We start from the raw sequence: 25,434 nt of genomic DNA on the forward strand, positions 1-25,434 counted from the left end.
GATAAATGTCGGGGAAACCCCAGTTTTATTCTCGCGAGTTCACGTGCCGTACTGAAGCCAGTGTGAACTTGGAGAGCATGGCGCAACGAGCCTATGTCACAAGGACACCAATGCGTCTCCAATCTTCTATCACGGAGAATTTTCGGACCGTCAAATCGAAATTTAAAGGTCTTTCGGCGAGCCCATCGATCTACCAATCGATCCCATCGTTACTCTGATACTCCCACTTCATTTTGCGCTCACCAGTCATGGCCTCAATTGTTTTGAAGAGAACCCAACAGAAGGTCAGTGACGCATCATTTGTCTATATCAAATGCTGATCATATATGCTCCATTAAATTCTCATAAAGATGCCCGTGGTTGGGTACGTGCTGATTTTCCATTGCACACAGTATCAGAACCCATTGACCCCAATATACTTACAGCTTCGGGCTCTGGAAGGCAAGTCTATTGATACTAATTTGGACACCTGAGCTGAACTGCTGTCCAGGTAACAAAGTCCACATGCGCTGACGTGAGTTCCAGATCCTTGAAAGTGATCAGGCGTTCTTATCGCGTTTCTAGACTATATACAACGCGATAAAAGCGGGCTACCGCCTTCTTGATGGTGCCGGTGACTACGGAAACGAGAAAGAGGCAGGTGATGGTGTGCGCCGGGCTATTGCGGACGGCCTCGTCAAGCGGGAGGACCTATGTGAGTGTTTCTCGCCCTTGAACCAGCTCATCAGTTAATTTGCTTTTCATAGTCATTACGTCCAAGGCAAGATACTTTCTCACACATATTGCACTACCACAATAGCTCAGTGCATCGTTGTTTCATAGCTATGGAATACTTTCCATGCTCATGATCATGTCAGTTATTTCGAGCAATGTGTGATGCAGCTCATTTCTGACTGATGAATCAGGTTAAACAAATCACCAAGATGCAACTTAAACTCTGGGGAATTGACTACTTCGACTTGTTCCTCGTCCACTTCCCCGTCGCACTGAAATACGTCGATCCCAGCCACCGCTACCCCCCTGAGTGGTTCGGTGACGATGGCAAGGTCTACACTCGTAAGTTATGGGTTACGATCGACGTATCTCAGATTCACATCATACCTCAGAAAACACCCCGATGCACGAGACTTGGGGTGCAATGGAGGAGCTCGTTGATGAGAAGCTGGCGAAAAATATTGGCCTGAGGTGATTGTTGCGAATTAAGTTGTACAGTGCGGTTTGGTGAACACCCTCCAGTAACTGCCAGGGGTCTTTAATCCTTGACGTTCTCCGTTATGCCAAGTACGAGCCCCAGGTATTGCAGGTTGAGCTGCACCCATACCTTACCCAAGAAGCCCTCGTCAAACTTTGCAAGACGTTCAGCATTGCCGTGACTGCCTACTCGTCGTTTGGGCCCCAATCCTACGTCGAACTTGGTGTTGATAAAGGTGCTCCTTCGCTCCTCAAACACGACGTGACCTCCACTGCGGCCAAGACGCACGGAAAAAGTGGGCATGCAATATCATTCATCTGTGACGGGACCTGACGTAAGATGATTCACAGCCGAAGCTCAGGTTTTGCTGCGTTGGGCTACGCAGAGAGGCATTGCTGTCATTCCAAAGTCCAACGATCTTGGCAGATTGTCAGCAAACTTGGACTGCAACTCTTTCGACCTCTCGGAATCCGAGCTTGCAGCCTTGAGTGCACTGAATATTAACCTGAGGGTGCGTGTGTACTCAAGGTGCTTGCATGACAACTGATCTAGATTTGCTCCACAGTTGAATGACCCCGCTGACATCGATGGTCGCTTGGCCATCTTCGCATAGGGGCGTGATGGATAGAAGTGTAGAACAAGTGTAGAATGCTGGAGAACTGAGAAGACGGATCATATTACCTGGATGGTGACATTGTAGTTCACTTGCTGCGGGCGCAAGGGGCCGCAGTGCTGTCGGAGTTTCAAAGCGGCTTTATCTCCTGATAGTTAGTAACATTGCACAATTAGCGCCTTCCTTTCATCCCCCATGGCTACAATTGCACAATTCAAGCTTTCGAAACAAGGCGGGCTCACTCGTCGCCTGACATTCCCTACGCATCCTAGTTGGGCTGTTCTATCCTCAAAGATCAATGAAACGTTCGGTATTGCAACCGATAATATTGGGGTGTCCTACCTTGACCAAGATTCGGACGAAGTAACTTTCAGCTCTGAAGAGGAGTTGCAGGACTACTATAGTACCCTCGGTGACGCCAAATTCAAACTTATCCGACTTTCGGTACAAGACCTCAGCTCCCTTAGGTCCACTGATGTAGCGCCCTCCCGCCACCATACCGCACCCCCACAGCAATCTCACTTCCGGAACACATTCGGAGAACAGGAGTCGCTACCTTTCATTTGGGAGGTCGATGACGAATGGCAGCGTCTCCCTGGTAGCCTTGGTAGTCTTTTCTTGTCTAGTGACTCTCCGGAGAGCCCGCACGCGTTTGTGGAGGTTCTCGAGAGTGACGTCAGTGTCTCCAAGAAGTCTAATCACACAGACGAAGAATCCGCCATTGGAGGTACTACCCGCTCAAACGGGACGTTTACTATGCCCACTTCCCGCGCAGACAAGGGCAAGTCCCGCGTCGCGATGCAGCCTACAGTTGAAGACGATGCTTTGTCCACCGATTCAATTTTCGGCGACGATGCATTACTGCAGCCACAGACCCGTGTTTATGACTCTGATCAAGCTTCCACATTTGGCGGTGATGGCAAGTCTCCTGTCTCGGTCGATGGGACAGCGACTCCCGCCCAGGCTCAGAGTACCCCCGTAATTTCTGGGCAGGTTCTTCCTGAGGCTGTGCTGAAATCCACCGAAGATTCCAACACAGCCATTGTTGACGACCCTGCCCTCCCCACCTTGGACGGCACAGGAGCATCAACTCTCACTCATGACGTAGCTGCCTTCTTGAAGGCAGTTTCCGGTATCATTTCCTCCCACCCAGAATTATCAGAGGGTCTTCGCAACATCGTTTCCAATGCTACAAATGGGACATACTGGACTGCGCATCGTGATGCACTCTCTCACGCTGCCGAGCGTATTCAGCAGGAAACTGGTCGGACCGTGGAAGAGATTCAGAATGCGGAAGAAGAGGCTAGCGCCAGGGTTGCAGATGCCCTTGGTGGAATTTTCCGTGTCATCGGCGAAGCCGTCCAAACTGCTAGGATAACGACTGAGCCATTCCGGCCACCTCCCGCTGAAGATGTACCCACAGCTCCGGAATCTGCTCCTGAGCCCCAGTGCTTCCGTCCTCGCGAATTTACCACATATCCGGGACCTCCTCCTCCAGGTCATTTCCACCCTCATCCTCATCATCACTGGGGCGCTCCCCCGCCGCCGCCGCCTGGTCGCCGTCATGTGTGGCCTCGTCCGCCTCCATCCGCTCGGGGTTCTTTCAACGAGCCCCAGGAGGATAGTTCACATCCTCGTCCGCCTCCAAGCTTTTGGGGTACTTTTAGGGGGCCCCAGGTTGGTCCGCAAGTGGATCATCACAATGCAATTCGTGCAAGGACGAGTGACATCCGCACCACGTTGGCAGAAGCACGCAACCGGCGTTTGGGAAATCTAGGGCTGGCCATACCGGCCATCCCTCCTCCCATTCCTAGCGCACCCCCTGCGCCACCTGCACCCATTGTACCACCCCCTCCTGTACTGGAGGGTGGATTATCTGACTCCAGCATATTCGGAAGCACTCCACCCACTCAAGAGGAGCTCAGGGCTGATGTTGAACGCGCCAAGGCCGATTATAAGATGCGCAAGGAGAGGTATCGTCAAGCCAAGGCCAGCAGGAAATCAGCAGAGCAACGCGAACAAGGACAGGAACCTAGTGGAAGGTATTTCGCTTCTCTTCTTCATAGTTATCAGGAGGATATTAAATCGCATCTGTAGCAATGATATCTCCGGGCTACCTGCCGTTTTCGATATGACGGAGGATCCCAACGTGAGTGGCGCAGATACATCTGTGTCTCAAGGGCCTCCTGTGGCAACCCCAGTCCATGAGCAGATGTCAGGACCTCCATCCACAGCCGTGCCTGCGCCCTCTCAGCCTGTCACACCTGCTGCACCTCAGGTTCATATCGTAAGCAATGCTAGGGGCTTGTACCCCCAACTCGAGATGTTCAGTGTCCCTAGGCGCAGCCACACCATCGGACACACTGCACGCCGCGGCCTCGAGGACCGTTCCAGGCAGCGCATCATGAAGAAATTGTCTGAGGTATTCCTCTTACTATTTTCTGTCTCTTCGATATCTTACGAAGGGTTTTTGTAGATGGGTTTTACTGAAGGCACATATCCGAAACTGAACACCAAGGTGTCGGAGCAGATGGTCGCCCATCCTCCCACTACTAAAGACATCGAAGATGACATTGTGACTAACTTGATTGAGGAGCTTATTCCTTCCTCTTTTGCACCTCGGGCTGGCAGCTCTAGGGAGCCCATCCCTGGTGCTTGGGCCTAGATGTGATGTGATGTTGTACGATGTATGATGCGGACTCTTGACTGTATTCTTGGGTTTTAGTCTGATTTTCTGACTGTTGTATTACGAGTTCTTACATTCTGATTAGTTATGCCAAAGTTATATCGTCGGTACAGTACTTGTAAATTCAATATGTTTGTGCAACGTTTGTGACTCTATTGTCTTTTGATGTCCTCGGAGGCCATAATTATTTATTGACTTCAATCATTGTCTTTTGGTCGGATCTTACAGACACAGAAGAAAATCACAAGACCATTAAACCTAAGGCGCTGCAATCGGGCAATAGCGGGTCGCTGGGTGCTCGTGGACAATGCACACGGGGTGAGGAACACTAGGCTGCACCTCGTGCACCGTGATGAAAGACCGCGATGAGACTAAACAAACCATTGGGCTTGCAAAGAACAATTGTTGGTTAATATTGGGGATGTTAAATACACAAAATTCAATCGTGCGCCATGTCGGGCCCGAGACATAAAACTGGTATTTTCAAAGAAATCCTGTATGAAAATATGTGAATGCAGAAAGCATGGTTTCTGATGAGACATTACCTGATATTGCGGACAGTTTTTTTGGTTTCCTGGAAAGTGACGAGCAAGCACAAAGCAAGAGTCATCAGCAATTTGTTTCCCGCCACGGCAAAAATTGCTTCCGGAGAACAATTCATGTCCGCAATATCAGGTAACTTATGCTTCACTTCAAGGAGGCGACCCATACATGCACTCACGCTGCTTTGTGCTGACCAGCTCGTCCGTGTCCGAAGGAAATGTTTTTGTTTTCGGAATGCGCCATGGTGGAACGTTCCGTGACGAGCATGCGTCTTTTCCCCTTTCTGTGATTACAGGCACCTATAGAAGAGCGGTATCGGCTTTGCCCATAACATTGTGTCAACCTGCTATGTTATGGAGGTGCCCACTGGAAACTTGCGAACGTACGAATAATCCTTTATTATCGTGGTACTTTGAACGAATATAGGTCGCGTCTTCCTGGTATCCGATACGCACTGCGCTCTTTGAAACGCGCTGCATGACCGTCTTTGCCGGGTAAGTGCAGCTCTTTCCAAGCTCTTTTTCTGCGTAATGATCTTCTAGACTGAAAGGCATAATCCGCTGCTTTCCCAGCACAAATAAAGTGAATTTCGGGCGCCCACAAGGACAAACAACACGCTTTGCCTGTGAAACAGGCCACCAACAGGTCACCTATCGATTGCCAATGATACCAGAAAATCGACGTGCCACTGTGGACCGTATAAAGCCACATTGTCTGTGTCTTCTCGTTCTTCAGCCGCTACATTATCAGAAACTAAAATTGTTACTCTGCTCGTTTTCCCTCAATCTTTTATCCATCCCAACTATCTTACAATAATCCGCACTTCATCATGTCATTTTACCCCAAACCAACCGCAAAGACAGTTGACGCCGTTATGTCAGACCTCAACCCGGTTCGACCGGCTCCGTTGGTATGTAACTTCGTCTCGTCTTTCTGTGAATTGCTTACAAAGTGTGCAAACAGCATCCTGTGCTTGATGCCGTCGAAATGCATATGACCGTGCCTCTGAACCGGTGGCCCAAACATGCCATCATGGGTACAGCAGATTACAAGAAACGGCAGGAATTTCTCATGTCAGACCATCTGAAGAAGCTTCCTCCGCCCGGAACAATAGACACCTCTGCCAAGGATATGTTGCTTTCTACAATGTTCATGCACAAGATGGCGCAAATGCAGCGCGTCATACAACGTCAGGGCTCGGCCGCGAGTGATGATCCCCGTTACATTTACCTTTATGACGACATGCGCTTCAAACGTAACATCTTTTACTGGCGCAATTTTCGTATGAATGACTTGCCACCCGAAATCATTACGCACATCTTTCGTATCGCTGTTTGGTCAACCAGTACCCCAGATGAAGGCACGCACATTCGCATATTACTCACTTCGGTATGTGCCAAATGGCGCAGGTTGATGATCGAAGACTGCACCCTTTGGAGTGCTATCTGGTTCCGCGATCCTCCTCCGTATGAACGGTCGATGGAGTGGTTCAGGAGGGCAGGTGGTGCACCGTTGGACATCCGCATCAACGAGCATGATGCCGACTGGAAGTCTAAAGATGATGATTGGAAGTACAAGGAGGACGATCATCGATTTACTACCGAACAGATGAAAGAGCTCATGGACAAACTCCTTGTCAAAGTCTCTCAGATTCGCATGCTTGTGCTTGTTGTTGACAACTGGCCTCCTGCACTCGTAGTTTTGAACAAGTTGCAAGAAGCGGCTTATGCTGGGAAGGCCATCAACATGGAACGTTTAGAAATTCATAGGATGGGACAACCTGTGGTATGGCTCGGGCCAGGACATACACCTTCTGTTCTTTTCGGTGGCAAGACTCGGGCCTTGAAATATCTCTGCCTCCGCGGCATTCATATTGACTGGAACGCGACTCCACTTAGCAACCTATCTACCATCGACCTCAGGAAAATTGCGATGGATGTTGCGCCAACATTGAATCGCTTTCGTGAGGTTCTCCTTGCTTGCCCTCGCTTGCAGAAGTTGTCTTTGGACGGCGCAGGCCCGCAACCCAGCGCTAAAATGCCCGATCACATTCCAATTAACCTTCCCTACCTGAAGGTTCTCATTATAGGCGGCTTCAGCATGGTGTACTCGTGCTACATTTTATCTCAGTTCAAGGCACCCAACGTTCGCGATCTGACGTTAATGAACCTGTCAGGCGAAGATTATACTACAATGATTGCTGCCATAACTGCTCGGTACAGGGAGCTGCGACTCCTGACGCTCTACACAGTCAACATTAGTCCTACAGAGAAGGGGACGAAGGCGATGGTGAGGTTCCTATACGCGATACCTTACCTGAGCTATCTACGGATCGCCTCCATGAACTGGCATGTCATAGAGGCATTTAACGAAGACCCTCGAGAATATGGACTTGGGAAAGACGCAGACACTCAGTCGTTCCCGCAGAACCGTCAAGTTCTGTGTCCGAAACTTCAGACGTTAGAATTCCAGCAATTGTCTGGAACGAAGATAGCGGAGTGGGTGGCTAGGAGGAAGGAGCTGGGCGCCCCACTGAGGAGGGCCTATGTGAATTCTCCGTACGTCGACAACGTAACTGCGGAGGAAGCGGACATGATCCAACAGGTCGTGGGTCTGTTCATCGCGCCTCTGGGATCCACTACCCCTGAGGAGAGGGCGTTGGCAACTTGCGATCGTTATGGAGAGACGATCTAGAGAGGGAATTATTTATTGGAATGATATATTCTGTAGCGACATACATAGGAAAAACATTTGTACACCATAATTTACCATTGCAATCTATCATCTCTTGAAGTTGAAATGTGATGTATCATTGAAGCGACACGTGACCTGAATGTTTAGGTCACGTGGTTACGTGTCTTATTTGAACCATGTCGCGTAACGCGTATTGAACAGATCAAACCTTATGACCCTACATCTGCAAAACGACTGAAATGAACGCTTAACCTACGCGCGTTACGAACACTTACGAACACTTACGACTTCAGTAGCGAACTCAGGCGATTGGTGGAGGACTCGGACGTCGAATTTACGTCGTAAACTTTACGGAATTCGATGTGATTAGATGTGAAAGATTATTATTATCAGCGCGTCGTACTACTGAGCTAATGGTTGGCCACTCGGAGGCCAACCTGTTGCTGTACCCCATCAAACCTCGCACTCAAGACATCCGAAGCACGAATAGTTCGAACGATCGCCATGATATCTTGGTATGCATCGTCGAACGTGGCCGAATTCACTGACACGTCAGTGAATCGGCCTGTGCGATGTGCATATAGCACACAATAGATCGCAGCGCCGCAGGATGCGAACACTCGGTCCATTGGGCCTTCCAAGTTGGCGTCCCAACCTCCGATCAACACGTCGATAACCATGTTGACGAGGACCTCGTTTTCGAGTAGCCGTTCGATATCCACGTCGTCGACAGTCTGCAGGTGTGAGTGAGAAACAGTCCCGCTGATGATAAAAAAACGGGTACCTGCTCATACAAATGTAGGTACCTCCCTCCGTCTAGCAGTGTTTGGATTGTGTCCCGTTTGTGCGCCGCCTCGTCGAGCAGGGAAAATAAAGGTAGGCGGAGGCTGTAGCCTAGCGGAACGGTATTGAGCGCATGTACTTTGAGAGCGCGTCGCATGTCTGCTAATGAAGCCACCATGTAGTTATGTATACCTTTGATGTTCTCGATATCCACTAGTAACTTATCAGTAGTAGATGATTTCGAAACAAATAAAACATACCTTGACCGTAGAGCTCAATTCGTGCGTTTTGCAGCGCGGTTTCGATCATCGTGTTGCGCATTGCGTCATTCGGAGCACCGTCAGTATTAGCAGCCACCGTAACGATCAAGCCCCGAAGTTTCTCTTTAGCGAGCTCCTTATACTGTCGCACCTCTTTTGAATCGAGTGCGATGCGCGTCGAAATAGGTGCTGCAGGCTCCTCGGGCGCATTGGCTACTGGTATCATGGGTGTGGGAGGTAGGTTCGTCTTTTGTCGTCGTCTCCCGCTGTCCGAAACGTGTTTTGTGCGCTGTATAGTCACTAAGTTAGTATTCAAGCTCGGAGGAATGATCACTTACACGAATAACGCCTTGGGTTTGCTCCCCACGGACGTTCTCTCCCACATGGTAGGGTGCAAGGGCAATGAGTCGCGAAACCCCCCATGGGGCCATAGACCCGCTCCCGAGATCTGGTTGTGACGGCAGCCTTGATCCTTCACCCTGGAGAAGTGCGAATGCGCCTGCATACGCCTGCGACTGCGCCGTACCCGTGTTCCATTCGTGGCGTTGATGCTGCTGGGGCTCATACCGCTGGTGAGCTTGATACTGCTGGGGAGGTTGGTACTGGGGCTGCGGCGGCGGCTCATACTGCTGGGGAGGTTGGTACTGGGGCTGCGGCGGTGGCTCATACTGCTGGAGAGGTTGGTACTGGGGCTGCGGCAGCGGCTCATACTGCTGGAGAGGTTGGTACTGGGGCTGCGGCGGCGGCTCATACTGCTGGGGAGGTTGGTACTGGGGCGGCGGCGGAGGCTCATACTGCTGGGGAGGTTGGTGCTGGGGTTGGTGCTGATGGGGTGGGGGCGGCAGATATTGTGGTACCGGTAGTTGATACTGTTGGGGCTGAGGTGCCGTTGACGCTTGATGGGAATGCGTGGGATGCTGCATGGAGGGATTCATCTGAACCTGGTATTGTTCAGGCGTTTGTACGCGATCACCGAGTAGGTTGAGTTGAGTGATGACTGGCTGCCCACTGGGGTTGAGTTCTGAATTGACTCCAGGCCGGAAACCTTTCTACACGGCAGTCAGGAAAGAAGAGCGAACAGAATTTAGATCGTACGTACTCTTGCGGGGTTGGGCTTTCGCCTGCTGGTAGTGGAATTGGCTGGAGGATTGCTCATCGATGCTCGTGGTGTGAATCCACGTTAGTTATCTGATCTTACCCAATGCGAACGTACTCATCGATCGCCAATCAAACGAAAGCTTCTGTTATTCAGAGCGCTAAAATACAACGTATAGAATTGAAAAAGATCATGATCAGGGGTCTCGTGATAGGAACTCAGAACCTGCCAGGAAAGTAGTGAATTGAGTCAAAAAAGGATTGTAATTGACGCCGCCGGCCCATCTGTCCGCACTCCGTCCTCGTGGACAACGTTCAACCTGAAAGGGTAAGTTTGTAAGTTGTTTCATTTTAGGGTAGAGACGTGGCTACCTTCCGCCTCGTCATTGTCCGAGTTGCTACTGTTGTCGCTATGATTATACTTGTCATATTGTTCCTCCTCACCAGGTTCGTACTCCGTATCGCTACTGTTCTGGGGGAACCTGTGGGAGACATATTTGGTAGCAAGCGATGATATGGACGACATTTGGAACAGCTGTTCGTCGGCTGTAGCTAAGTCTTCGAGTTCGCTATCATGTGACTCCGCAAGGCATTCGACATCCTGGTCTAGGGCCGGAATATCCCGGTCCACCAGGAGCTTCTTGAAGAGGTGATAATCCGAGTCTGCCATTTTCAAGCGCTGCTTCTCCTCGTCCTCAAATGCTATGAGGACTAGCTTGTTGAGTTTCGCCTCTTCGATCTCCCAACCGAGTTGCAGGAGTTTTTGACGGCTATTTTCTCGTGCAGCGTGCTTAGCATTTGCTACTAATTTGATTGTATCATCTGAGAAGGATGAGAGACCGCTCAAAAAAAGGTCTCGCCCCTGTAACAGTCAAATACACCATAAATAATCAGTTATTCAGTGGCTTCAATACTTGCTCGCCTTAATGACATCATTAAGAGTGATGTCAGAGTGATGATTTCTTCGGACTGCCTTCATGGCAAAACGCAGCCCGACTTGGGTGGGACGACGTGTGAAAGGGTGGCTTCTGTTTGCAGAACGCACTCCCCGCCGGGAGCTGCGAGAGCTGCCAATAGGGGACTCGTGACCAGAGCGAATTGAGTTTGAGGAGGAGGTCGCTGAGCGCGAGAAGGGGACAGAGTCTGAATGTGGGAGGTCTGTGGTCAAAGCAATGACCTTCTCTTCCGCTGATTTGGAAGGGTTGGAATTACAGAGGGACTCAACACGAGTCCATCCGCTAGATCCTGACATAGTAGATACAGATGACGAAATATGAAGGGATGGGGGAACCATAAGTACAGCTGGATGTGTATCTGCTACTATCTTAGCAAGCAGTGAGGCAACAAACCAAGTGGGTCGGAGTTTGAAGAAAGTTGAACGTTGAATCCTGGCAGGAGCACGATGGAACAGGCTGACTCGGGCTGCACTGCAGCTGGACTAGAAATACTACACGATCACAACGGGTGAGTTAGGCCGCATCAAATAGTAGCAGTGACTGACTGACTTCATCACGCTGACTTCATCACGATCAGTAGTTCCTCTGCAAGATGCCCGAATTGCAGACTAGAATTCGTCTCAAATCTCGCTGTTTTGGATCATCTCAATGATCCGGTGCATTCTTGTTGGAGCAACGAACCCACTTACCGCTTACCAGTTCCTCCAGCTTTCCAACGAGGCGATAGCGGCCAGGAAGAGGTAACTGGCCAGTATCATTCAAAATCAGGGTACCTTTTTGGTCGGGGACACAATATCTTGCAGACAATGGAGGATCATGATCCTGACCAAAAGCGCCGCAGAGCAATAAATCCCTCATACCCATTTGTCGATCAGGCTGAATGGCAGCTAGCAGAATTCATCGTGCAGCGGCTGACCAAAACCGACATTAACAAGTTTCTGAAACTAGACTGGGTGAGTAGCATCCGCCTTTGCAGTTCCACACTGTGGCTAACAGCCTGAACTTCACCTAAGTTTAAAACTAGTAGATCCCGACCATCCTTCAAGAGCGCAGATCAACTATTTGGCTGGATTGATGTATTGCCAAGTGGCCCTCAGTGGCAATCAACGACATTCGAGTTTATCGACTACACAACTGCGAGGCCAATGGAACTCATCTGGCGTGACGGTCTTGAAGTCGTTAAAGATCTCTTTGCAAACCCGATATTTTCCAATCACATGATGTACGATCCCCACCTTGTTATGACTGGCTCAGAGCGTGAATACGGCGAATTCTTCACTAGTGAGAGGGCTTTCACCATTCAAGTATGGATCTTTGAATAAACGAAATTGCTCGCTAATCTTTAACAGAATGACCTTCCAGAAGGCGCCACTATAGTACCAATCATTCTTGCATCTGACAAAACGCCCGTAACCAGGATGACAGGAGGATTAGAAATGCACCCAATATTCCTTACGATTGGCAATATTCAATCCGAAGTTCGAATGAAGGCCACCGCTCATGCATGGCGTTGTATCGCATTTATCCCAATTCCGAAGTTCGATGCTCACGCAGACTATCAAACGCTCCTCCATGCCCGTCTCTTCCACAAATGTATGGACACGATATTCGCCAGATGCAAAGTTGCCACAAAGATTGGTGAATACATGGCAGATCCCATGGGTTATATCCGGCACTGTTTTACTCCGCTTGTCGCCTACACAGCCGACCTTCCTGAAGCACAGCTTGTTGCTTGTGTCTCGAAGAACGCATCACCAGTCACGATGGCCACTCAAAGTGACTTCGGTAGTGCTCATATCTATCCCCCTCGAACAGGCCAACACACGCTCACGCTCATCTACGACCTATCCAAACGCATTGATCCATGGAGTGTACCGCGCTTCCAAGTCGAAGCTAAATCGTTGATGCTTAGTGGCGTCCATCAACCGTTTTGGAGAGATTGGAGGTTTGCGGATCCTGGTTATATGTTGCCTGGCGAACTCCTTCACACCTGTCATAAGTTTTTTGGTGACCATGCTCTAAAATGGTGCAAGGAAGTTGTTGGGGAGGAGGAACTCGATGCGCGTTACAAGGCTCACCATAAACGAGTCGGAACACGTCATTTTGGCTCTGGCGTCTCCCACATCAGCCAGATGACTTGCCGGGAACATCGCGACATTGAACGCACCATGATTGCCACTATCGCTGGCGCGACAAATGCAACCCCCGATTTCGTTCATGCTATACGTGCCCTCACCGAGTTCTTTTATCAGGCACAGAGCCCCGTGCACACCGACTCATCCATCGCTTCTATGGTTCAGTCCCTCGACGAGTTTCATCGCTTAAAACAAGGCATCCTCGATGCCGGTGCTCGGAGAGGCAAGCGTGGAACCATCGACAACTTTCTCATCCCAAAGTTGGAGTTGTTTCACAGCTTTGCTGGATCTATCAGAGCTCTCGGTGGTTTGATACAGTACTCAGCAGACGTCAGCGAACGGCTGTTGATTACTCACTGCAAGTTTCCATTCGAAAGGACCAGCCGGCAAGCCAAGAGTTTTACTTTACAGGTTGTTCAAATTCTCAATCGCGACGAAACCATGCAGCGTTTCAATCTTTACACGCTCCTGCAGACGCATGGCGCACCGCTCGTTAATGCCATTGCTGCTGAAGATGATATCGTCGCAGAGACAGATCCTACCTTGGCATGGATAGCCCGCACGCTCCCAAGTCAGCAGAAGCGCTTCCATGGTCCACGTCCAGTCCGCAACCACTTCATAACAGGACTTCTTTCTGCAGAAGCTACTGCTGCATTCCATGTCACGGTCGCACCTGATCGAAAATCATTTACCGTCCCCGATCTGCAGTACACCTACGCCCTTCCTGACTTTGCTGTGGCGCTCACTGAGTATATTAGTAAGTCATCCCAGGGTGCCCCAACAACATCGTGGACCTGTCGGGGAGGTTCGGTTAGGACGTGGAACAAGTTCCGCATACAACTCCTCTCCAACTTCCAGTCACGAGTTGTCATGCCAAGTCAAATCGTCCAGTCGTATCCGCCCTCAGAGGCATTCCCTTTTGGGAATTGTGACGCAGTTCTCGTACAATTAACTGAGAGTAATGGTAAGATTTTTACTGCGGTGCCATTCAGGTGCTTACTACTACAACCTCTGCAGACGTCTACATCGCACAAGTGCGTTGCGTTTTCCAACCTACCGCCAAGAAAGGCCGTACTTTGCCTCGCTATCTTGAAGCTGCACCTCTCTTATACGTTCAATACTTCCAGATCAAAGCCACGCCTGCTGACGAGCCAAGCGTTGGGATGTACAGGGTGAAACGAATCTTTCATCAGGATGAGACAGGTCGGATCTTCCGACCTGGCAGCATCATTCCACTGACGGCTGTTACTTGTGCCGTCGAGCTCGTCCCTGTGTATGGTTCGAAGATGAATCGCACGATAACTGCTGCAAACTCGTTAGAGGTCTGTGATGATTACTACCTGAATAAATTTTCAGACAAGGAGGTTTTCCATACGATGCACACAGATCTAATGTAGATTTTTTGCGTATTGCCTGTAGTACTAGTTCTGCAATTCATTATCTGCACACCTGATCAAGTTTAGATATGATAATCTTGCACCGCTTGTGTCATTCAGTTGTCATTCAGTTCCCCGTTCGCATTTTGGCCTAGTTAGTTACTTAATGCAACTCGTCCGAGACTAGGCCAAATAGGGATCGTTGAACGATGCTTTCGCGACGGTTTCAGATATCAGATGTACTTCACACTGTCACCACCACCAGCACACAGCAAACGTATGTGCTAAGTACATAATCACACATAGTACATTTCCATCCTTGTATCACCATGCCCCCACTTCAACGGTCTGCCTCTTCCTCAACGATCTCGACTGTAACTCATTCAAATACGTCTATTGCTGATACGTCCATCTCGGAAGCAAAGCCTCCTGTTAGTACACATGTACCCTATGTCAGACGACGCAACACTCCTCAGCAACTCAAGGCTCTCCAGCAACTACTCGAACTGTCTCACCATCCAACTCGGGAGCAGCGCCTCGCTTTGGCTATGGAGTTCGGGATGTACGTTGATACGATACGAGTAGTAATAGACCTTGAACTGACCTGTACTTCAGGGAACTCAAGTCTGTGACCAACTGGTTCCAAAACAAACGCCAGACAGAGAAGAGAAAATCCCTTATCTGGAATGAGAATAATCCTCCAAAAATTCACGCACCTCAATCGCGTCATCTGAAACAGCACCGTTCTAATAAATCCATATCTTCCTTCTCTGTTTCGCTTGATAAAATCGCTCAGTTATCTGAGAGACCCTCATCACCGTCATTACTCCTATCCGCCAATCAAGCACCTCCCACTCCTTTCACTCCACGGACTACTAACGTCCGTGCCCAATCGTCTCCAAGTCCTTCGGAGTTATGGAAACACATCCCATCATCCCCCGTTGTTCCGCAATCATCCCCAGGTGCTGAGGAAGCTAGACTGGCTGGCCTTCCCTCACGATCAAAGACCTGGCGTTCGTTAGAATGGGCCTGTCTCAAAGCGAGGCGAGGCAAGCGGGTTGACGATGGAGAAGAGGAAGACGACCTCCCTTGTCTCCCCTCTTTGAGTCACGGCGGTGGCTCAGATGACGGGTCATATGAAGCCCTCACCCCTGATTCTAGTGTCCGATGCATCAACCTCTCTCCCCAGAGCAATTCTCCCTCGTGCTTTAGTGGAGAGGAGAACAACAAAGGCCTGTTTTCTGACTTGAGGAAGCCTCCCCAATCAGAGGATGTCGAAGCTGCCTTGACGCTCCTTGGTTTTATGGCGCGTCGTTAATATTTTACCATCAGTAATTCTATACCTTTCTCTTCGTGTGCAATACCTACTAAGGAAGCTGTTGTATTTCAGTCATTATTCGGTTTTTATTTGATACCTACGAGATGTTTGCTTTACTGCATCATACTTTGGCATCCATGGCATGTATACAATTATTTATATCTATTGCACCTATTCTTTTCCAGTCAGCATGAGCTATATAGAATGAAACCTTTCTAGTCGGTTGGTTAATTTTGTCCACGTGACCGCGACGCGTTGGACTTGTTAGCCGCTGGGTCGTGTAACAGTGTTGCTATTGCACATTTCTTTGGACCATCATTCTACTCTCACATCTCCCTCACAGCCTATATTACTTCTAATAACGCACATCTCTATGACATCTACTACCCGTGCCACTCGTTCAACGCGACGATCCAAGACCCCGACTCCTAATCAACACAAAGAGAACATGATACCCGTTCCGCAGCCCGACGCCAGTCAGCCATCACCAGAAGCAGAAGCAGAAATACGGATCGATTCTCCGAGGAAGAGGCACCGCATGTCACCCACACAGCTTATGCGTCTGGAATCGCTCTATCAAAAAGACACGCATCCGTCAAGGCACAGGAAGAATCAACTTGCAGGCGAGCTTGGCATGTAGGAGGCTGTCAGCAAACTTTCTCGCCACACAAACCACTTACCTCGGTAAACAGGGACTACAAAACCATCACGATCTGGTTCCAAAACAAGCGGCAAATGGCAAAACGTAGTCAACCGAGCGCGCCCTGCTTACCGCTTCAGATACGGAATGTCGTTTCCCAAACCCTGGATCACCAGCTTCCTGTGCAATCTCTATCAGTGCTCCGGCGTGTCTCCTCGCCATCGGTAAACGATACTCTACAGCCCATGATTCTGCCATCTGTTTGTTCTGAAAACTTGAAGTCGCGCATAACACCATCCCCGCAAGAACAAGAGAGCGATGTCAATCATGATCTACCGAAGAAATCACTGCAGGTCAAACCTCTCCTAAACTCCTTGGGTTCATTGATGTCTTCGAAATCACCCAAGGCTTTGCACGAAAAAGACCAAGCACAACCGACAGCAGGAAGTACAACCGGCGTCCAAGAACTGTGGCAACACCTTCCTTCATCACCAACAGCTCCAAGTTCAGCGTCCGACAGAGGGTATGAAGTTCGTAGCCCTACCCGCGATAAAAAGGACGTACGATATAGCAAGAGAGGCCTGACACTCGAGTGGGCTTGCGACAGACAGACGAAACGCAGACGGGCAGGAAGAGACAACGGTAGCGCCGCCGACGGCTTGAGCAGGCTCTGGCCACCATTTGGGTCCTCAAATCCACGCACCAGTTCAGCACTTTCGTTACTCTCATTTGCCGCGGGAAAGGTCAGCACGTCTTTGTCCATCAGTCCTACCCCTTCACAGGACGTGATCCACGGAGCTTCGCTCCTGTTGAGCTTCAAACATTCCTTGAGAGGACGCGATGCTGGGAAGAAGTAGGTGTAGTACTAGTTGAGAAGACAATAATTCTTACAACACGAGCATGAAATGAAACACAACACAACATTCCTTATATCAACAACAGTATAGAAACTTGGCTACATCGGCAACATGCGAAGCGTGAGGGTAAAATGCAACAACGGCTTAAAAATAAAATGCGATGTGCTGAAACAACAATCTCGATGAGGAGTCCACGCGCCTGGATGACATACACCTTGTGCCCGATAATAGATATTTTATATTCAAACTAGAGAATGTCTACTTCTTTTTTTGCCAGTCTTGGCTGGCACAGACGGCGTGGAAGCTTGCTTTTTGGAGGATACATTAGGGTTCGGCTTTTGGGAGACAACTGTTCGGGGTGCAGGTTTCGCATGATGGGAAGATGGAGTAGTTGGGAGTGTCAATGCGACCGGACGAGTGTCGGAATGGAACGGGTAATCAGGCAGACCTTTGGATAAATCCGTTGAGTAGCCGTTCACAAGAGACGACTGAGTGAGAATAATTTACCTGTGATGTCCTTGAAGAATGGTATAAATGTGTCAAGGATGTCATCCTTCGATACTTTGCCCATCTCTATAAAAGCGGGTTCTTCGATGTCCATAGGTTCAGCAGTCATTTTATCAGCAACACCCTGAATGCCACTCTGATGCTCTTCGTCCACATTTTCCTTTAGCCGCAGCTTGAGGAAGCCGTTGATCAACGGCTCGAACAGACTTTCCATCGGCGGCATGAGGTAAGCAGGGGCATCAAAGACACTTCCCGTCTCACTGCTTTTCCAGGGAAGGGAGGTATCGATTGTCGACGATACAGCATTGTGAGAGACGTCGGTAAGAGCCGGTACACCAAACATCTCCTCAAAGAGAGACCCCTTAGGCACCGCCAGCCCTTTCTGGAGTGCTTTCGTTGACAAACTTGCCTCATCGGTTATGTTGATGTCGTGTCCTAGAAGCACGACACCGAAAGCATGCGTAATTCCCACAAGAGAAAACTTCCGGCTGCGAGCGAAGCGATTTGGAACGGGGTACCAAACTAAATTCCGTATCCCAAACGGTAACGTCTGTGAAAGCAGGGGAGTCGACGACGAGATGGAGTAGACCATGAGCTCATTAGTCGTGTCTGAGGGTGAACGATGAATCGTTACGAAGGTATCTTGATAAGGATGAGGTACAAGAGTGACATAAGGGTGGTTGTGCCGACGATGCCAACGTACTGTAGTATGTTCAATGTTCAATTTGATGCAGATCGTCAATCAAGTGAAGAGACGCACCAGAGCGGTTGATAATGTCACAGACAACAAGATTGGGGCCGCCAAGAACCGCAATATACTGGCCATGATGCCCAATGAAGCGTACGGACGATATTTTTGGGCATTCTGAACACACTATTGTGAAGTGAAGTGCATTCGATATTGAATCATACAATGCCACAAAGCCATCGAGCGCAACAGCCAGAAGAGAGCCATCCGGAGACCAAGCCGAGTCTCTGGGCATCTCAAGACGGAAACCAAAAGACGATCTTGAGGTCCAGGAAACTAAAAGGCTGTCACAAACTACAGATTTGTATGAACATCTGCACATACCTTCCACATTACCCTTCTTATCCTTCGTACTCCGTATTCTCCAAGTTTTGACGTTTCTATCACCAGTGGTCACCAGCCAATTTTCATCGGACGGACTAAAAGACATAGATGTGACCTTGTTCAAGCCGTGTGGCCGGTCTACTCTGGTATTCAATATCCAAAAAGCAGACTTCTTGTCCCACCACCATATCTTGAGGTATATCTCGCCACGGAATGACTCATCTCCTTCCCGCCGGTCGATAGTCGCCATCCACTCTCCTGATGGCGAGATAACCACACGTTCTACTCGTGAGGGCTCTAACATCTTTTCTTCTTGTCTTGACACTCGATTTGAAGGCGATACCTCCAACTCTGCGACGAGCGTGGATGACGAGGGAGAATAGGTTTGTAGTGAAGAAGGATGGGAAGAGGGGAGAACGAGTGTCGATGATAGCGAGTGGACTGCAAGTGGTGTGGCAGAGGACGAAGACGCCCAGGCACTTGACGTAGCAGAGTCTGAGTTTACGATGTAATTGAGCAGTTTCATATGACATATAGAAGGACGCACCTAGTTTTATGCGAGAAAAAACTCGCGATAACTTGAGCGTGGCAGAACTGATGAATGCAAAACTTGCATCCGCCAGCCCGAGAAGGTATTCTTCTTCAGCAGCAGAACTGCGTGAGACCACAACATTTTTGATGGGAGAGCCAACTCGGGGCACGAACTCTTTCTTTCCAGAGTGCAGCTGCCATATGACGAGAGTAGCTTCTTCACCACCAGATAACAAATATGCCCCGTTCGTCGTAAACGCAACAGATGATACCGCATGGGCGTGCCAATGAAGCTCAGACGTTTGCGATCGCTTTTCTACGTTAGCAACTACTGGCCTGGCCTGGTTCAAGCAGTACCATAACCGCACGACACCCTTTGCGTCACCCGTCGCAAAATAGTCCTCTAATGGATGGACCGCCAAACATGTCAATGCATCGGGTGAAACGTATTTTGTAAATCCAGACTTCAGTGCAGACATTTGTGCAACGTAGGCCTTGTGACCAGCGACCGCAATCAACCATTCACCACTTGCAGATACAGCAAGTCCGGCCGTATACCTGGTCTTGCCAACCGGCGTGATCTGAGATGACTTGTGCCATTTCGCGCCTGAAGCAGGATTTTGAGGCTTGAGCGACACACGCAAGATGATACAGCTCTCTTCGGAAGAAGCCTTTGCAGACCGGTTTGATTTTGGTTGTTCTGCACCGCAAATGAAAAACTTATTGTACGTTACAGACCATAGCACTCACCGTTACCATCACTGCTTCCCTTCTTCTTCGCTTTTGCAGTGGCGACAAAAACGTAATCTTTTATCTTTTCATGCCCGCACACGTGATGGATAGGTTGTTCGAGATTAATCGTGTGCAACAATATGCCCTCGAGAAAATCCCAGACTTTGATGGTGCCGTCCAGAGATACGGTGATGAGCTGAAATGCATTGTTTGCACTTAGTATAGCAGATGTGATGATATCCTGGTGACCATCATCTTGCGGTCCTGGTAATGTAGAAATGACCTTGCCAGATGATGTAGAATGTATCTTGATTCTTTCCCTGACAATAGAAAAGAAGTGGCTGATCAAAACAAGCAGATTAATTACATCGGATATGTCGTATGTCCATGAAATCTACGCACCTCCCGTCTTTCGTGAATATTGGTGGATGTGAATTGGAGTTCGAATCAGTCAGGGATGCCCATGTCAGAGGTTTCAGCGGCTCTGGTTGTGGCATCTCGCTTTCGTGTTGTTCATTCGCTTTCCCCCTCTCTTGCTCTCCCTGCCTCTTTATCCCCTGCACGCCTTCCTTAACTTTCTCCTTCTCCTTCGTTTTGCTCTTTCTCGATTTCTTCTTCACCGGGGGTGGTGGACTTGTCGATTCTGCAGGACTTGGTGGGAGTGGGACATCCTTTGGTAGACGGGGAACGAAAGGAGTGTGATTTATGACCTTGACCGCGGCCATGAGCGTTCTGAGATTTCGAGCGATCGCGAAGCATTCGCAGGACTTTTGCAAAAAATGTCACCGCCACTTCGGCGGCGTTTGCCGGTGTATGTCCCAGAAAGGAAATCGATCGGAATTTCACTCTATGCAAAACCACTGTCATTATAGCAGAACACGATGCCGCTACAAACCTCTTGTACATATTGCTACAAGGTCAACTTTTTTTAATATATACAGCGCATCAGCCTCGAAAGAGAGTCTCGACCTCCAAGAGGAATATACATAAACACCAAAGCAAATAACACGAATAAGAATGGAAACATCAGAAAGCAGTGAAATCACTGTATATCCTTGTAGCCCACGAATATCCGCACAGACCGGCAGGGTGTGTACAGGTCTTCCTCAGAGGCAAACCGTCGCGCTTTAAGCATAGCCTGATAGAGTCTCTCCTCTTCCACAAGTTCTGCCTTCGACATTGCCTCCCGCGGAGGAACAGACCACCCCAGTTCAGCAAGTGAACACCACAAGGATATTCGCGCCTGCATATCGCTACGAAACTGGTTCAGAAATTATGAGCATGCATCAGAGAAAGTGTTACTCACCGCTTATAGCGGTCTACCAATATCTCGAACTTCGTCCGACTCTCAAGTTCGGATAGCTCCAGATCGGTATCCCACCCACACTCAGTTAATTGCCCTGTACGATTCCTCGTGCGATCCAAGAGCTCCTCGTACATAGCCTCTTGGCACCCCAGTACACTTTGATACGACAAGTATAGTTGCATAGCGAGTGAACGTTCGCTAAGCTTGTCGATCTCATCGAGAGGAATCAGGGACTGTGAAGCAGCAACGCCCATAGATGTACTCTCAGCCGCCGAACTATCAACGATATAGAGCGGTTTTTTCACGACATGAGCTGTTTCTGTTTCAGAGCTCAAGGTGTTGGTTGTATCGCACGAGAGTGCTGGTAAATGCGGCGAGCAATCTGCGGGACTCGTTGTTGGGCATGAAAGCGTAGAACTCTCCAGATTGCTGAATAACGACGATTCCCCCGATGACGCTGATTTACTTGTAGCAGAGGAATGAGTAGACGAGAATGAGACGGCGAAGGGACGAGGTGTGGCAGGTGTGAGAGGCGCGTGAGGTTGTGAGGTGGTTTCAGATCTGTCCGAGGATAAGGAAGCTTCCATGAGAAGCGCATTTGGTGGTAACGGTTGTGGTAATGCTTGTAAAGGGGGTAATGCAGGCATGCGGAAATGGACAATAGGTGCAGATATTACGCGACGGAAATTCGAGGTGAAATATATTGGGAGAATAGCTGATGCACGTCAGATGCAATTGAGATCACACACATACAGTAAAACATACCTGTTGGACGTAAGTTGATAAATCGGTTCTCAAATACAGCATAATACAAGCTTTCGAGTAGTGCATGGTCATGAGGTAGGGGAGGGATGTCTGGTTGTGACGAAGGTAGTTTGTCAATGCGATTATGCGAGCCGTTGGGATAGTGAACAGAATCTGAACGCTTATTGCGTGCTCGCAAAGGCGCCGTGAACCAGGTAGGCAGTGTAGGGAATAGGATATCTGGGATTAGTCAATAGGGAGATGTGAAAGCAATATAATGATGTACCATGTTCGAGGACTTCAACAACCCCACCCGGTCGTAAGACACGGTTCACTTCCTTGGGAGACAATCAAGATATAGCTGCAAAGGAGGAGAACAATCTCACCTCAAAGAGAACACCCCACTGGAGCCAGCATGTTCAGAATGTGTCCATTAATACAGTATGAGTATATGTCAACATACCTTATTCTCAGGGATACCCTGGCCTAAGCCGTGCATGTGAACATGGTCGAATTCGTCATCGTCGAACGGGAGTTTCGTCGTCAAACTCATCAGGGGATTCCTTAGACCGGTCTACACGTTGGTTCAAATGTATTACTCACAAATTACCGTGGACCCACGAGATGCGATTCGCAACATCTGGTTCGAGTAATGATGTCGGGACTTGTACATCCACGAGGTCAAACCCGACCTTTGTGACGTCTGTAAACTCCATTTTGATATCAAGAATAGAAGTACTCACGAATTCGCAATCTGGCCATTCCTTCGCAGCATCAAGTATCCACGTCCCCCCCTATGAAACACACAAGTATTGTCACGTAACTGAAAGAAGATGTGATGTAAGACATAACTTACCCCACAGCCAAGATCGAGAGAGCGTTTTGGAGAGTCGTGATGTGGAAATTGGACGACCGAAACTGATTTCTTGACGTGCATGACGAAGCTGTGATCCATGTTCTCCCTATAACGGGCTTAGCCGCCGGTCAGGCACACAGTAACGGACAAACTCACAGCTCTAGGACTTGTCTATCGTAACTTAGAGGATATGGAGCTTTCTCTGGGTCATAGGAATGATGACGGTGACCATGTTTATTGAGAAAGTCCCTGTTTCGAGGAACACGCCTGCCGCTGGTAGAATCAAGTGCCATTGTTGTGGCTGTGCTTGGACGTGGTGGGGGCATAATGGAAGGAGCAACAAAGAGAGTTGTACTTGTACTCCTGAAATAAGTCCTAGTCCTCAGGCTGGCGTGAATCGTGTAACGAAAAACGGAACGTGTGTTTTGAGAAGGGCTATGATATTATTGCGAGGGAGTCGGCGTGGGACAGGCTATCATTAAATCTAACGTTAGTAGGCAGAGAACAACAGACTGGCACTGACCTTCCTCTTTATGGTCATCAAAGCTGCTCTCAAGCAGTGTTCGAGCTGGCAAATCATCTGATACACAACTCGTTACAAAATACCTGGACAACTTGATCGGCTATCGAGCCTTCGACGCCGAATTACATCCGCGAACCCTCACACACCTACTTAACAGGCCGTTTTGATATCAACGTTGATGACGGTCCATCATCGTGGGTTCATTAGATCACCCTGCATTTTTTCACAGATGGCCTGGACTCGTAATGACTAGAATGCAATTATAGAAATCATAAGAGGTACGATACACCCGTAAAAGCTAGGTAGAAGGTATACAGCTATCCGAGGTCCAACGAATACTTCCTAACACAATCAGTAACCGAGATCCTTCCTGAAGTGTGGGACCATAAAATGTCTCGACTTGACCAGCCAAGCAAACCAATCACCCAAGGTAAACCCTCCCAAGAACCCGAAGTAGCCCATGCCGCCTTTCTATAACGAATCATGTCAGGGTCAAGCCACAATAACTCCCCTGGCTTCTGACTCACCTTTCCATTCGTGATCACAATAATCTCAGGTGCACCCGCGTATTTCTTTGTCGGCGCGACTCCGTTCAAGAAGCTCACTACGTTCGCCACGATAACAGGAACATGCCACATGAGCTTGGCTATCTGCTTCTGCTCATTCCAGTCGATGATATCCCCCACAGCAAAGATGGACGGGTGATTGAGCAGTTGCATGGTTGGCTTGATCTTAACGAAGCCATGGCCGTTCACAGTGTCTTCACCAAGGGAAGTCACGTACTCAGTGTTGGGGTGGCCCCCACGAGCAGATACCTGTATGTGCTGGTGAGCTGGTTAGATGTGCACATACAACAGTGCACGTACCACTAAGTCGGCGTCCGAAATTTGCTTTCCACTGCGAGTGGTGACACCAACAACACCCGGCTCTGGAATGTCATCGATGTATTCATTGAACATGAATTCAACACCGCGAGCATGAAGGCGTTTCTCAAGTCCCTTTCGGAGGGAGTTGCCATAGGTAGCATTGATAAGTTGATTACCACCGTGGACAATGGTAACTTTCTTTGTCTGTATTGCGTAATTCGTCAGAACTGCCGTGGCCTGACTAAATTTGAAAAAAATATTCACCGGGTAAAGATCCTTGACTTCACCAGCCAACTCTGAGAAGTATTACATTAGTAACGACACGATGATACCTTACGCATACTCACCGATACCAACGGCACCCCCGCCAATGATCACAACGTGGTTTGCTTTGGCGAACTTTTGGCGCCATGCGTTAACAAATGGCAGGACATCATCCTCGTTTTCTGGGATAGCACAGGGACCACTGGATGTCGAGCCAGTGGCCAAAATAAGCACTGCATATGAAATGCGCTCCCCGTTGGCAAGGACAACGGCACCTCCCGGGACGCCAGGCTGTGCCTCAATGCTGGTCACAACACCGACTTTTGTCTCGCCATTGCCATTCGCGTAGATCCTGTCAAGCTTGACGAATGCTGTTTCTTCCAACTTAGACTCTGCGTCGACGACAAAACGGACGGCTGCAGGAAGGGCAACAGCGTAAGAGCGGGAGTTAATAAGAATGAGGTTGTATCTTCTCGGGTCCAATTTTTTGCTGAGCTGTTTAGCAACTTGGAACCCAGCGTATCCACCGCCAACAATGACAACGTTCTGTTCTGCGTTCCCGGCCATTTTCTAATGATGAGTGGGTGGTGGTAGTAGTGAAAGAAGATTAAGGAATTGTAAAATGATGGTATGTGCGGCCGGCATGATTCAACGCGTTCTTTTATACGCCGCTTCGGTGATGTTGTTCGAGATTCAGACGTGCCCGAACCTATCGCAAGAAGCAAGTTCTGCCGAACAAGGCAGCGGGTTTGCGGCTGCGTCAGCACATATTACGCGTATGCTTACATAGCCATAATCCTACCGCGCTTATCCACGTACGTCGTTGCATTGGTGATTGTACAAGCCCGCAGTACTTGCGAGCTGCGGTGATGATAATTTGCGAGA

General features: G+C 49.1%; 10 protein-coding genes across 10 annotated transcripts; 6 read left to right on the top strand and 4 right to left on the bottom strand.

The window, feature by feature from the left end:
* Positions 1–248: 248 nt before the first annotated feature.
* On the top strand, positions 249–2,097 carry HD556DRAFT_1472290 (Aldo keto reductase; the record flags this gene model as incomplete). The annotated part of the gene is made up of 9 exons (XM_041308460.1): positions 249–284; positions 491–514; positions 565–694; positions 800–813; positions 906–1,056; positions 1,107–1,185; positions 1,237–1,487; positions 1,543–1,703; positions 1,758–2,097. 9 exons carry the CDS (start codon positions 249–251, stop codon positions 1,803–1,805), a joined length of 894 nt encoding a protein of 297 aa, XP_041161504.1. The 3' UTR covers positions 1,806–2,097.
* HD556DRAFT_1235257 (uncharacterized protein) lies at positions 2,001–3,062 on the top strand (the record flags this gene model as incomplete). Its single annotated transcript, XM_041297731.1, has 1 exon — positions 2,001–3,062. A coding segment is annotated over one exon (1,062 nt), but the record flags the coding sequence as incomplete, so codon positions are not given.
* A 2,617-nt stretch (positions 3,063–5,679) lies between these two features.
* Positions 5,680–7,809, top strand: HD556DRAFT_373554 (uncharacterized protein). The gene is made up of 2 exons (XM_041310414.1): positions 5,680–5,944; positions 5,998–7,809. The coding sequence occupies exons 1-2, from the start codon at positions 5,864–5,866 to the stop codon at positions 7,726–7,728; spliced, it is 1,812 nt and encodes a 603-aa protein (XP_041161506.1). The 5' UTR covers positions 5,680–5,863; the 3' UTR covers positions 7,729–7,809.
* Positions 7,810–8,138: 329 nt separating this feature from the next.
* HD556DRAFT_1535714 (uncharacterized protein) lies at positions 8,139–11,118 on the bottom strand (the record flags this gene model as incomplete). Its single annotated transcript, XM_041309608.1, has 8 exons — positions 8,139–8,293; positions 8,318–8,462; positions 8,513–8,724; positions 8,772–9,060; positions 9,110–9,820; positions 9,871–9,911; positions 10,239–10,728; positions 10,912–11,118. The coding sequence occupies 8 exons, from the start codon at positions 11,116–11,118 to the stop codon at positions 8,139–8,141; spliced, it is 2,250 nt and encodes a 749-aa protein (XP_041161507.1).
* Positions 11,119–11,628: 510 nt separating this feature from the next.
* On the top strand, positions 11,629–14,576 carry HD556DRAFT_1519083 (uncharacterized protein; the record flags this gene model as incomplete). The annotated part of the gene is made up of 5 exons (XM_041309120.1): positions 11,629–11,775; positions 11,869–12,126; positions 12,172–12,499; positions 12,638–13,921; positions 13,975–14,576. 5 exons carry the CDS (start codon positions 11,629–11,631, stop codon positions 14,352–14,354), a joined length of 2,397 nt encoding a protein of 798 aa, XP_041161508.1. The 3' UTR covers positions 14,355–14,576.
* An 86-nt stretch (positions 14,577–14,662) lies between these two features.
* HD556DRAFT_1235075 (uncharacterized protein) lies at positions 14,663–15,651 on the top strand (the record flags this gene model as incomplete). The annotated part of the gene is made up of 2 exons (XM_041297717.1): positions 14,663–14,895; positions 14,949–15,651. 2 exons carry the CDS (start codon positions 14,663–14,665, stop codon positions 15,649–15,651), a joined length of 936 nt encoding a protein of 311 aa, XP_041161509.1.
* A 448-nt stretch (positions 15,652–16,099) lies between these two features.
* On the top strand, positions 16,100–17,148 carry HD556DRAFT_1235165 (uncharacterized protein; the record flags this gene model as incomplete). The annotated part of the gene is made up of 3 exons (XM_041297723.1): positions 16,100–16,287; positions 16,344–16,669; positions 16,715–17,148. 3 exons carry the CDS (start codon positions 16,100–16,102, stop codon positions 17,146–17,148), a joined length of 948 nt encoding a protein of 315 aa, XP_041161510.1.
* A 49-nt stretch (positions 17,149–17,197) lies between these two features.
* HD556DRAFT_1269018 (WD40-repeat-containing domain protein) lies at positions 17,198–20,744 on the bottom strand. Its single transcript, XM_041299152.1, has 7 exons — positions 20,393–20,744; positions 20,009–20,331; positions 19,275–19,958; positions 18,728–19,222; positions 18,416–18,679; positions 17,656–18,357; positions 17,198–17,596 (listed from the first exon to the last, which is right to left on the bottom strand). The coding sequence occupies exons 1-7, from the start codon at positions 20,713–20,715 to the stop codon at positions 17,391–17,393; spliced, it is 2,997 nt and encodes a 998-aa protein (XP_041161511.1). The 5' UTR covers positions 20,716–20,744; the 3' UTR covers positions 17,198–17,390.
* An 86-nt stretch (positions 20,745–20,830) lies between these two features.
* HD556DRAFT_1363964 (uncharacterized protein) lies at positions 20,831–23,589 on the bottom strand. The gene is made up of 10 exons (XM_041302711.1): positions 23,053–23,589; positions 22,897–23,002; positions 22,784–22,834; positions 22,644–22,732; positions 22,504–22,588; positions 22,427–22,444; positions 22,327–22,378; positions 22,062–22,280; positions 21,297–22,011; positions 20,831–21,243 (listed from the first exon to the last, which is right to left on the bottom strand). The coding sequence occupies exons 1-10, from the start codon at positions 23,220–23,222 to the stop codon at positions 21,033–21,035; spliced, it is 1,716 nt and encodes a 571-aa protein (XP_041161512.1). The 5' UTR covers positions 23,223–23,589; the 3' UTR covers positions 20,831–21,032.
* HD556DRAFT_1363969 (uncharacterized protein) lies at positions 23,590–25,431 on the bottom strand. The gene is made up of 5 exons (XM_041302712.1): positions 24,633–25,431; positions 24,550–24,581; positions 24,286–24,489; positions 23,947–24,234; positions 23,590–23,890 (listed from the first exon to the last, which is right to left on the bottom strand). Exons 1-5 carry the CDS (start codon positions 25,114–25,116, stop codon positions 23,771–23,773), a joined length of 1,128 nt encoding a protein of 375 aa, XP_041161513.1. The 5' UTR covers positions 25,117–25,431; the 3' UTR covers positions 23,590–23,770.
* Between the last annotated feature and the right edge of the window lie 3 nt (positions 25,432–25,434).

Source organism: Suillus plorans, assembly GCF_016647745.1.
Source record: "Suillus plorans strain S12 chromosome Unknown HD556scaffold_21, whole genome shotgun sequence".
Taxonomy (NCBI): domain Eukaryota; kingdom Fungi; phylum Basidiomycota; class Agaricomycetes; order Boletales; family Suillaceae; genus Suillus; species Suillus plorans.